This window comes from Nycticebus coucang, chromosome 12 (genome assembly GCF_027406575.1).
Source record: "Nycticebus coucang isolate mNycCou1 chromosome 12, mNycCou1.pri, whole genome shotgun sequence".
Taxonomy (NCBI): domain Eukaryota; kingdom Metazoa; phylum Chordata; class Mammalia; order Primates; family Lorisidae; genus Nycticebus; species Nycticebus coucang.
The window spans coordinates 60,674,559-60,687,357 of NC_069791.1; the positions used below are offsets into that span (position 1 = coordinate 60,674,559).

Genomic DNA, 12,799 nt, shown 5'->3' on the forward strand with positions numbered 1-12,799 from the left:
CAGACCCTGCATGCCTACCCCAGCCAGATGCAGACAGCCCTCCCTCCTACCTTCCTGGCTGTGGCTTCACACACACCCCTGCAGAGAAGCAGTGAATGTTCTGCAAGTGCATTCTGGCTGGCTCCTCTCCTAACCACCTGTGCAGGGAGCATTGTGCCCAGGGCTCTCAAGAGCCATAAATTCCAAGAATGCCAGAGCTTGAAGACAACTTAGAGGTCACTCATCCACCTTCTAACTTTTAAATGTGAGAAAACGGAGGCACAGAAAGTAAAAATGATATGCCATTCAAAGCTAGTGAGTGGCTGGGCATGGTGGCTCATGCCTGTAATCCTAGCACTCTGGGGAGGCTGAGGCCTGAGCTCAGGAGTTCAAGACCTGTCTGAGCAAGAACTTGATCCTGGTCTATACTAAAAATAGAAAAACTAGCAGGGCATTGTGGCGAGTGCCTATACTTCCAACTATTTGGGAGGCGGAGACAGGAGGATGGCTTGAGCCTAGGAGTTGGAGGTTACTGTGACCTATGATGCCACTGCACTCTACTCGGGGCAACAGAGCAAGACTCGGTCAAAATAAAAGAAAAAAGACAAAAAAAAAAAAAACCCCAGTGAGTGACAGAGTCAGATCTAGAATCCATGTCCTTTTTTTTTTTGAGAGAGAGAGTTTCACTTTGTGGCCCTCGGTAGAGTGTCGTGGCATTATAGCTCATAGCAACCTCAAACTTGGACTCAAACAATTCTCTTGCCTCAGCCTCCCAAGTAGCTGGGAGTACAGATGCCCGACACAACACCTGGCTATTTGTAGAGACAGGGTCTCCCTCTTGCTCAGGATGGTCTTGAACCTGTGAGCTCAGGCAATCCACCTGCCTTGGCCTCCCAAGTGCTAGGATTACAGGCGTGAGCCACTGCACCCGGCCTTAGAATCCATGTCTTTTGGTCCCTTGTCCAGGGTTTATTATACTACATAAAACTTCCCAAGCACATGAAGGGAGAAGGGGACAAAAACATTCTTAGCGTTTCTTCTCCACCCCATCCTACTGAGACTAGAGGAAAGTATTTCTTGGCCTGGCTCCATAATCCTCCTGCACCCTTAGCTCCCTAAAAACACTTATCCTGTCTCAAAGAGTCCAAGAGTGATGTCAAGACTGTAAGTACATAACCCCTGGATGTCGCTCGCCAGCACCCTCAACAAGACAAACACCGGGGAAAGGCTTGCTGGGGAAGGTCCACAGCCTGCTTGTCCCTAGTGAGACCCTTAACCAGAGCAGAAGAAAAAGGTCACCACCACCCCTTCTGATCTACACCAAGCTTCCTAGCGAGAGGACAGATGGGAAGTGGGGCTTCTTACTCCTCTGGGCCCATAGGAAGCCCAACTTTACATCTATCCAGGAACTCCACCAAATCTGTTGCTCTGAACCAAGATCTAGCCAAGCCAGCACCAAAACATGGAAAGGGTAAGAGTTGTGGGTGCGGCAGGAAAAAGAGAAGGCAGGCAAGCCAATGGCTGATACTCCACAGACCCTGTACTAACACTGGTACCAAACCACAGCTGGATCCAGTGTCCATGTTGAATACAACTACTGAGTATTTTGTTTTTTTTGCAAGTAGCATCACTACATGATGCGACAAAACTTGAAAGCACGGAGGTAGAAATGCTCACTCACCCAAGAAAGGGTGCAGTTTGGTCCTTAAGAATGGGCCCCTCCTGCCCCTAGCTAAGAAGAGAGGAGTGGGAGTGAGGAAGCTCCTGGTGAGCAGCTCCCAGGAGCCGCTCTTCCTGGGAATTCATGATCACAACTGCAGGCAGAAAAGAGGAGGGGTAGAGTATGGGGAGAGGCCTCCCCAGCTCTCCTACCCATGGCAAGGGGCCACAGGGTAGACACAAGGAAACAGCAATGCGCACGTGGGGCACACAGACATACACTTTGTATCTACCACCCTGAAAACATCCAATAGACACATCAGGGGAAGAGTTCCAAGGCATGGGAAGGGCCTCTAACCACAGCCTGAAGGAAGCTCAGCTAGGGGGCAGCAGCCCAGCTGGGAACCTCTTTCCTCCATTCTTCCCCCTACTGGACGGTAATTAGCACAGAAGTGGGAAAAGCAAGAAGCAGAGGTTCCAGCCCCTTGAAAGCTGGGACTGGGGCAGGACACGGAGAAGGGAGAACAGGGTAAGCGGACTGATCTTTCTCACCATTCACTCTGGTCACCCCCCTCCCAAGCAGTCGGCGCCGGAGTGCACTCTGGTAAAAAGGATGGACACACAGGCCCTTAGCCTTACTAACAGTGACCTCTGCTAAACACAGACTGATCAAATCTGGGTGGAAGCGGTCATCAGACAAGGGACCCAGGGACTTCCAACTCAAAAGCAAGACCCCTGCCCTTCTACCCCTCAATTCTGGGAGGCCACAGCCAGCGTATTGACATAGCCATGGGCGCCCCCCTCATTCTCAGAGATGCAGTGGCCCAGCTGGGGGCCTCCTGGAGGTGGCAGCGGTGGAGGTGGCGGTGGGGCGGAAGGCGGAGCACCATAGCCCCCTCTGGACCGACTGGAGGAGGCTCGACTCCCGCGGTCCCAGCAGCCCTCCAGGGCCTCCAGGCCGCGGCAGCCGAGGAAGAAAAGGTTCTTGAGCATGAAGATGGAGAGGGGCTGCTGGTAGCTCACCACCAAGAGGCAGCGCAGCGCCAGTAAGGGCACGTCCACCAGGCAGCCGCCCAGCAGGCGCAGAAGGCGGCTGCAGCTGCCGGGTCCCGACGTCTGGCCCCAGGATGAAGCCGCCAGGCCCACGGCGTTGAGCTCGTACAGCCAGAGCACCGGCGAGGCGAGGGTGAGGAAGTAGACGGCCATGAGCAGGTAGCGCAGGTGCGCGGGCAGCGGCACGCGGCCTTCCAGCGTCAGCTCCACCAGAGTGAAGCTGTCGAGCAGGTCCAGACACGTGCCCAGAAAGCAGCCGGCGGCGCGGTGCTGCTGGGGCTGCAGCAGCAGGGGTCCGGCCGAGCCCGGCGGGGCGCCCGCCTCGCTGATGGCTCGCACTAAGCTGTAGAGCAGCGGAACCGACAGCGCCATCGTGAGGCGGAAGCCGGTGGTGCCGAAGGGCGCGCGCAGCTCGATGAGGTCCAGGATGGACGTGCCCAGGATAAGCACCACCTTAGGCGTGAAGGCGATGGAGTAGATGAGCCAAGCCAGGTAGGCGAAAGCGAATTCGCCGGTTGCCCCGGCCGCCGTCAGGCCGCCCCCCGAGCCGCTGGGGGCCCCGCGGCCGCTGCGCGCCTTGGCCCCCCCGGGGCCAGAAGAGGCGGCGGGCAGGTGCAGAGGAGGCGCGGTGTGGTGGTGGTGCTGGTGGTGGTTGTGGGCGCTGCCCGCCGCGGCGCCCCGACGGCCCCGGCTGTTCTTGGCGAAGAAGATGGCCCAGCCCACCACCACCACCAGGTCGGTGGCGATCCAGGAGCACCAGTACAGGTCGGTGACCGCGATGAGGTACAAGTCCAGCAGGCCTCCCTGAGCCAGCAGCAGCACCACGGACAGCGCCTGGTAACCCCAGCGGCACCCGGGGCTGGGGGCGCAGCAGCGGCGGCGACTCCTGCGGCCCGGCCGGGCCCGGCGGCAGCAACAGCAGCAGCACGAGCAGCAGGAGGTGCTGCTGCCCCCACCGGGGCCTCCCGCGCCCCCAGCCGAGCGGCTCCCGGGACCCCCGACGGCCCCGGCTGCCGCGCCCCCGCCGAAGTCCGCGGCGGTCATGCTGCAGGAGGAGGTGGGCGTGGAGGTGGAGGAGGAGGTGACCGCCGAAGAGGAGAAGGCGGCGGGCGCGGAGTCCGCGGTCGGGGCGCCCGCCTGGCCCGGGGGTCCCGGGGTCGCGGCGGCGGCGGCCGGCACCAGCGGCTTGCTGATGCTGATGCTCTCGTCGTCGTCCTCTCGCTCGGCGCCCGTGCTGCTGCTGGGGGAGCCGCCGCCGCCCCCGCCGCGTCTGCCGCCGCCTCCCGCCCGGCTGGTGCTGGTGCTGGTGCTGCTGTCGCCCGAACCTCTCCGGCCGCGGGAGGAGCCCCCCCTGAGGAAGAGGGGCTGCAGCCGCGCAGCGGCGGGGGCCGGAGGGAAGGAGCCGGACGAGGACGAGACGGAGCGAGGGTGGCCGAGCGCAGGGTGCATTGTCCTCCGAGGGGCTCCGGGGGCTGCCCAGCTGCTCCCTCCCCGCCAAGCCCAGGCTGGCGCGGCGGCCGTGGGGATCGGGGCCCGGCCGCCGCCTCCACCTCCCCAGCGGAAGGGACTCGTACCCGGGTCGGGCAGCAGCGAGATCCGGACTGGAGCCACTGGACTGGGCGAGCCGAGACCCGGGCGGCCGGGCGCTGGGGGTGGCGGAGGCGCGGAGCGGGCCTCGGCAACGGCGGGCGGGGCGGGGCGGGGGCGAGCCCAGCCGCGAAGAGAGGGAGGCTGGCGGCGGGGAAACCAGGACTGGATTCGAGGGGGAGAGGAGGAGGAGAGCCCAGGGAAGGGGAAAGCCTGGCTCGCCGGATTAGCAGGAAGGAAAGACGGACCGGGTGCTCAGGCGTCAGAGTTGGGGAAGGGCGCTCGGTGGTCCTGGAGGATGAGCAGGGAGGGCAGGCAGCCTCTCGAACTAGGAGAGACGCCGGGAGGATAGTCCGCAGCGCCTAAACAGCGTCTGCCCCGCTGCAGCGTTAGTGACTGGAGGGCCTTGGTCTGGTGTAGACCGTGTCTCCAAGCGCCAGACTCAAGAGACAAGCTCCGGCTGCTGCGCCTGATCCGCACAGCTTTCAGCGCCAGCAGGGCAGCTTCCGCCTCCCCACTTGTCCTCAACCTCTCCCTAAGGCATAAAAACTGAGTCTGGCCCTACTGAAAAGAAGGACACAGTTCTACATGGGTTCATGAGCCACCGTCAGGGAGGCCCCTGGTTCCAGTGGGTGGAGAAGCTCGCTGAAAATAACCGCATGAGTAACAGGTTTGGGCGAGTGGCTCCAGCTAAGTAGGGCTTTGGGTGTTCTCCAAGGTTTTTAAAGCAGGAATTGGAAAACTGGAAATAATAGGAAGATGTATCTAGCAGAGAGGAAAAAAAAAAACAGGCATTTAGAAGTATGGGCACCTTCATAAAATTAAAGCACAAAGGGGATGATGGTGACAGTTACAGCCTGCCTCAGTAGACAGAGGTGCTGTCCCATGGATGGTGGCAGCAGCCCTGCTTTGACAAGTTCAGGAGCTCATTCATGGCCAGGGCTGGCTTTCTGTGCAACTCAGCAAGGCAGAAAGTAGAATTGACACCTTTAGGGGCTTCAGGGGAAATGCCTAGAACCTTTGGAGCTCAAAACAAACACATAATGCCCACAGGCCACCCCCAGCTCCACACAGCAGGCCAGGAAGCTTGCCTGCCCCTTTCTCCTTTCCACATCCTTTAGGCTGTGTGTTTCCTGCCCTGATGTCATTACCTTTGAAGCTGCTGTCAGAGGCATTTGCCCAGATAACACCATGCAGCATAGGGAGTGGGGCAGGGGACCCCACAATATTTAGTTGCCCAGGCCTTGCCCCTAAAAATACCTCTTGAATGAGGGTCAGTTGCAGCTGCACCTGCCTTCTCTGGCCCCTTCGAGGTCAGTCAGCACAATCCATGGGAGATGCTTGCACCATTTCCTCCTCCCCCAGGACATACCGCCTTTGGAAAGTTCTGTGTCCAGTCATTACCCAAGGCAGATCAGGTGCAATGGTGAGAGGAGGAGCTCTGGGGCTGGCAGTCCCAGCCCTGACATTTCACAGCTTTGTGGCCTCAGCTTGGTATTTCACCACTCTGGGCCTCAGACTATCGATCTGTGAAAGGGGAATGACATCTCCCTTAGCACTGTTGCAAGCATTATGAGAGATCAAGTGTGTAAAGGGCTCAGTCCAGTGCCCAGCTCAGGTGCCGTGCTCAGGTAAAGGCAGCTGGTGGTATCAGAATTTCACTGCACTCATGTCCTAACCTCCCAGGGAACAGTTCATTCACAGTGTGGGCCACCAGGGGCTGTTTTCTGGGGCTGGATTTCTTTAGAGTTCTGCTCTCCCACAGCTTTGCACTTTGGTCGATGCCCCAGAGCAAAGTTGCTATGGCTAGGAGCACTAGTTCTTGGAGCTGTCTTCCCAGGCCTCATGGTGTGAGAGATTCAGCTGTGCCAGCTGGTGCTGAGGCCACCCACATGAGACAACGTAGAGAATAAACTGCTTAGGGGATGCAGCCTGCATTTGTGTGTGCAACGCAGCAAGTCCAGCTGTCAGGGCTGTCAGGGCTGAGCCAGTCCAGGTAAAAAAAGTGGATTGGGAGCTGCCAACTGCTAATGGGAGTGATTATAGCCAATCTCCCAGTCCCCCAGGGAACACACCAGCCAGCAGCTACCATGGAAGCCAGCCCAAGCCTCCTGCTCAAGTTAGTAAAGCAGTTGAAGGAGCAAAAGCAGCTGATGTTTTTGGCAAAGAACTGGACTCCTGAGAGACACTGAAGAGCCTGTCTCCCTGTCCCCTCTTGAGGGAGGGTGTTCCCCCTGCCAGGCCATGCCCTTCCTCCCTCAGGTGCCTTCCTGAGCACAGATTTCCTCCCCATTACTTGAATTTTAGCAGTCCTTTGAAGTTATTCCTTGCATTTCTGATTGTCAATCAGTCAGATTAACTTTCTGTAGGACATCTGTCAGTCCAATTTCTTCAGGCCCAAGACCTTGCTGAATAACATTCCACACACAGGATGAGAAGTCAGAGTACAGAACAGAATAAGTATGGAGGGAATCTGCTCTTTACATTGGATTGTTTCCGGCCTTCTGTACACATACAGTCTTTGCTTCAGCCAGGAAAGGGCTTGTCAAAGATATGATACAAAGGTTGAAATCCTAGCACTTTGGGAGGCCGAGGCGGGTGGATTGTTTGAGCTCAGGAGTTACAGACCAGCCTGAGCAAGAGCGAGACTCCTGTCTCTACTAAAAATAGAAAAAACTAGCTGGGCATTGTGGCACATGCCTTTAGTCCCAGCTACTCAGAGGCTGAGGCAAGATCACTTGAACCTAGAAGTTTGAGATTGCAGTGAGCCATGATGATGCCACAGCACTCTACCTATGGTGACGGAATGAGATTCAGTCTCAAAAAAAAAGAAAAAAGATGTGATACAGATGTGACAAAAATGAGAAGAAGGAAGGAAAAAGACTTTCTTGTCTAAAAAGTGAGTACAAACATCCCAAAAGGATCTAGAAAAGGAAGGAAATTGGGGCCGAGCACTTGTAAGCACCTAGGGTCTAAGTTGGATGCTTTACACACAACACCTGGCAACAAAAGCTGGGGGAGAGCAGCTTACTCAAGGCACACAGCTAGTTAAGGGCAATTAGGGCCAGAGCCAGACTTCTGCCCCTCAGCCCCGTGCCTTCACCAGGCTACCAATTCTCCTCAGAAACCCAAGATGGCAGGGTATTCAAGGAGATGGGGACAAAACAGAAAATGTTTCCTTGAGCACCTGTTGAGTGCTGGACGCTGGATGAGGCTTCTGTGGCCACTTAACATTCTTGTCCTCTTATGACTGGAAGGCCCACCTCCCCTGCTTTCCTGAAGAAGCAGGAGATGGGAGGAGGGAGAAATGCCCCAGTCAACTCAGTAGGAAAGGGAGGCTCAGAGGGGCAGGCCCGTCCTTTCCTAGTGCAGAGTCATGGCCCCTTCACAGAGCCATTCCCTGTTCACTCTTACTGCCCTCTTTCACCTTCAAAGTAAGAATAAAGAATAAATCCAAAGGAACTGTCAGAAGACTGTGGGGGGCCCACAGCTGCTCCCTATGTGAACATAAGATGGGAGGAGACACAAACAGGGACCTCTGGTTCTCAATTACCCAATCACCAAACACTGACTCTCAGAGAAAGGGAAGCTGCCAGGGAACTGCGACTGAAGAAGGATGAGTCTGTGACGTTCACCTGTTAGGAGCTTGAAGCCTCAAAACTACTTAGAGAGCTCTCTGAAGAGAGATACTTCATCTTTGCCAAGTCCAAGCTCCTCAATACCTGGAGCCAAGCTATGTGCGCGTGCAGCTGCCCTAGGGATGCCTCTTGGTGATGCCAGCACCCCTGGGACAAAGGGGGAATCCCAGCATCAGTAACTCCTTGTATCAGTCCCTGAGCCAGGAGTTGGGGTTCCAGAGATTTTTCTAAAAGTTCTTTCCTAGGAGGGAGATAGACATGTGAGCAATAAAGCGCAATAAATAATTATAAACACTATGTCCAAATTCTACACAGAGACTAGAAGGTCCACAAAGCCTTCATATGGGATGGGACATGTGAGCTGATTTGAGGGATGAGCAGATGGTGGTTAGCAGAGAGGAGGTGGAGCTGGATCAGAATCAAGGAACAAGATGAACAAAGGGCCTACGGTATGAAATAGCAACCCTCTATCAATGAATTACAAATATTTGGTACTGCTTGAATGTGGAGTATAAGAATATGCAATGAAAGATGAGGCTGAAGAACTACCCTGTTTCCTCGAAAATAAGACATCCTCCGAAAATAAGACCTACTTACAGGAAAGATAAGACGTCCCCTGAAAATAAGACCTAGCGCATCTTTGGGAGCACACCTTAAAATAAGACTTATTTTCGGGGAAACAGGGTAGGTAGGGGCTAGGTTACGGTGGGCCTCATCTGCCAGGCTGAACTTGCACTGCATTCTGAGGGAATAGGGAATTCTTGAAAGCAGAAATGTAACATGAACAGATTTGCATGTTTGAAAAATTGGTTTGTAGTAGAGATGATGGATTGGAGGGAATGGAAAAGGAAGGCAGAGACTATGATCTAGTCCTGGCAATATTGTGAACTAAATAACATAAAAATGCCCCTGCTTACAAAAAACTCTAAATAAAATATCACACTCAAGTGGTATTCATCTTTCAGGTGGCACCGGTAGCTCAGTGGGTAGGGCACCAGCCACATACACCAAGGCTGGAGGGTTCGAACCTAGCCCGGGCCAGCTAAAACAATGACAACTGCAACAAAAAAATAGCCGGGCACAGGCGGAACCTATGGCTCAGTGAGTAGGGCACTGGCCCCATATGCCGAGGGTGGTGGGTTCAAACCCAGCCCCTGCCAAACTGCAACAAAAAAATAGCCGGGTGTTGTGGCAGGCGCCTGTAGTCCCAGCTGCTTGGGAGGCTGAGGCAAGAGAATTGCTTAAGCCCAAGAGTTTGAAGTTGCTGTGAACTCTGACACAATGGCACTCTACCATGGGCAACATAGTGAGACTCTGTCTCACAAAATTAAAAAAAAAAATAACATCCTTTTAAACACAAGCTAATCTCACAAAACACTAAGGGAAATTCTTGGACCCATAAATAAAAAAAAAACTCAAACTCAAACTGGTGAGTGAAATAAATAATCCTATACGTACCTTTGGGTGTGTAGTCTATCTCAGTAAGACACACTGAGATACAGTGGGGACTGGCCACGTGTGGATGTATAAATTTAAAATGATGTAAATTAGTGTTAATTTAAATTAATTAACATTTCTAATTCAATTCCTAAGTTTCACTAGCCACATCTCCAGTACTCAATATGCCATGTTACTAATGGCCATGATACGGGACAGTAGAGATAGAGGCGATTTCCATCATTGTGCCAAGTCACCTTGTCTCAGCTCACGTATAGGCCAGAGGTTCCATGTAGCGACCCGTAAGCTATAAAGATCCAAAGCTACCATCCTCTTCCCCATCCCCTTTCCATTCACAGACAAGGTGTTATCACTCCAAGAGAAGAAGGCCACTGTGCACAGCTCCAGAACAATGGTACAGTTTCTGCCCAGGAGTAGAAACAGGTGAAAACTAGAGTTCTGCAGCTCAACCTTAGGAGAGTGGCTTTATTTGGAACACAGTATGGGGAAATTCAAGCCTAAGAGTACTTTGGAGATCTCGGTGGTCAGTAATTTAGAGGAGGCTGGTAGCTCCATGATGGCAACAAGTGAGAGAGAGATCAGCTAGAAGTTTAACAAAGATAATCAGGGAAAGAGATAGTAAAAAGAGCCCTACTGGGGTCAGACCAAGCCTCAAAGACTGGTCTCAAGAACCTTCCCTACAAAGAGACCCAACTTTATTGGACCAGAAATAATCAGTTTATGCCTCCGAGGCATTCTCAAAAATAATAGTGCAATCAGCTAGCAATTAGTGGACACTAACAACTGGACGTGAGACCAATAAAGGCAGGCTAGCCAGGAGTTTAACAAGAATATTAGGGTAAGAGAAAGTCAAAGAGAACCTAGCTGACCCCAATCATCCCCGGTGGGAGAGAGACTTTGTGCATGTCCAGCCTTCATCTTCTGAGAAGTGACATCAGAGGCTTCACACTGCAGGAGAAAGAGACTTCATGGAGGTCTTTTGGCCAAGTCATTAAACAAACACCAATAAGAAAAAAATCCAGGGGTGTGGGGAGTGAAGGGTGGGGATTATGATCAGTTCTTAGAGTTGTAACATTATCTTAAATGTCCAGCTTTCCACACAAGTTACAAGACAAAGAAATAGGAAAGTGTGACCCATACACAAGGAAACAAAGCAGCAACAGTAACTGCCTTTGAGGGGCCCAGATGTTAGACTTAGTAGACATCTGGACTTTGAAGACAGACTTGAAAGCAGCCATTACAAATATGTTCAAAGAACTAAAAGAAACTATGCTTAAAGAATTAAAGGAGCTGGCTGGGCATAGTGGCTCACGCCTATAATCCCAGCACTTTGGGAGGCTGAGGTGGGCGGATCACCCAAGCTCACAAGTTAGAGACCTGCCTGAGCTAGAGCAAGACCCCCGTCTCTAAAAATAGCTAGACATTAGCAGGGCATTGCGGCGGGCGCCTGTAGTCCCAGCTACTTGGGAGGCTGAGGCAGGAGAATCGCCTAGGCCCATGAGTTGGAGGTTGCTGTGAGCTGTGTGACGCCACGGCACTCTACCGAGGGCGATAAAGTGAAATTCTGTCTCTACAAAAAAAAAAAAAAAAAAAAAATAGCTAGACATTGTGGCAGGCACCTGTAGTCCCAGCTACTCGGGAGGCTGAGGCAAGAGAATTGCTTGAGCCCAAGAGTTAGAGGTTGCTGTGAGCTATGACTTCAGGGCACTCTACTGGGGGTGACAAAGTGAGACCCTGTCTCAAAAAAAAAAAAAAAAGGCTCTGTGCCTGTAGCTCAGCAGCTAGGGCACTGGCCACATACACCAGGACTGGTGGGTTCGAACCCAGCCCAGGCCTGCTAAACAACAATGACAACTATTAACAACAACAACAAAAAAAAAAGGCTTGGCGCCTGTGGCTCAAGCAGCTAAGGCACCAGCCACATACACCTGAGCTGGCGAGTTCAAATCCAGCTTGGCCCGCCAAAACAACAATGACAGCTGCAACCAAAAAATAGCTAGGTGTCGTGGCAGGCACCTGTAGTCCCAGCTACTTGGGAGGCTGAGGCAAGAGAATTGCTTAAGCCCAAGAGTTTGAAGTTGTTGTGAGCTGTGATGCCATGGCACTCTACTGAGGGTGACATAGTGAGACTCTGTCTAAAAAAATAAATGAATAAAAAATAAGGAAGTAATGTCTGAAGGGCAGCGCCTGTAGCTCAAAGGGATAGGGCACTAGCCCCATATGCTGGAGGTGGCGGTTTCCAACCCGGCCCTGGCCAAAAACAAAAACAAAAACAAACAAAAAAAAAAGAAGTAATGTCTGAAAACTTCTCAAATTAGATGAAAATATTGATCTACACATCTAAGAAGCTCAACGAAGTCTAAGTAAACACAGATATCATGATGAGAAACATCACAGTCAAAATGTTGAAAGCTAAAGACAAGAAAAAAAATCTTAATAGCAGGCAGAGAAAAATGGCATCACATACAAGAGAACCCCACTAAGATGAACAGCTTTAACCTTTCAGAAAGAGTACAGGCCTGAAGTCAGTGGATAACACATTAAAGTGCTGAAAGAAAAAAGTAAATAAGAACCTTATAACCACGAAAACTATCTTTCAAAAATGAAAATGAAACCCAGTTCTAGATAAATAAAACTTGAGAGAACTTGTTAACAAATCTACTTTATAAGAAATGCTATATTGGAAGAAGTTCTTCAGGCTGACAGCAAGTGACACAAGGTAGTAATCCAAATCCACACAAAAAAGCAGGCCAGCAAAGGTGAGCATGTGGGCATCAATGTAATTGCACATTTCTTCTCCTTCCTTCTCTTCATTTATTTAAAAATCAATTGCATAAAATAACATTATAATTGTATTGTTGGGATTTTAACATATAGAAATGTAATATATTTGGGTGGTGCCTGTGGCTCAAGGAGTAGGGCGCCGGTCCTATATGCCGGAGGTGGTGGGTTCAAACCTAGCCCCAGCCAAAAACCAAAAAAAAAAAAAAGAAATGTAATATATTTGACAATAACAGCATAAAGAAGGCAGATATATTAAGGCAAGGAAATTACACCAGATATGGTAACTCAATTGACAGAAACAAATGAGGAGAACCAGAAATCATATTTTAAAAAGATATAGGCTGGGCATGGTGACTTGTGCCTGTAATCCTAGCACTCTGGGAGGCTGAGGTGGGAAGATTGCCTGATTTCAGGAATTCAAGACCAGCCGAGCAACAGTGAGACCCCATCTCTACCAAAAATACAAAAAACTGGCTGGGGGGCGGCGCCTGTGGCTCAGTCAGTAGGGTGCCAGCCCCATATACTGAGGGTGGCGGGTTCAAACCCGGCCCCGGCTGAACTGCAACCAAAAAATAGCCGGCGTTGTGGCGGGCACCTGTAGTCCCAGCTACTCGGGAGGCTGAAGCAAGAGAATCGCTTAA

General features: G+C 52.1%; 1 protein-coding gene across 1 annotated transcript; it reads right to left on the reverse strand.

Annotated features, from left to right (window-relative positions):
• Positions 1-699: 699 nt before the first annotated feature.
• TMEM121B (transmembrane protein 121B) lies at positions 700-4,175 on the reverse strand. Its single transcript, XM_053556954.1, has one exon. It carries the CDS (start codon positions 4,138-4,140, stop codon positions 2,389-2,391), a length of 1,752 nt encoding a protein of 583 aa, XP_053412929.1. The 5' UTR covers positions 4,141-4,175; the 3' UTR covers positions 700-2,388.
• Positions 4,176-12,799: the final 8,624 nt, after the last annotated feature.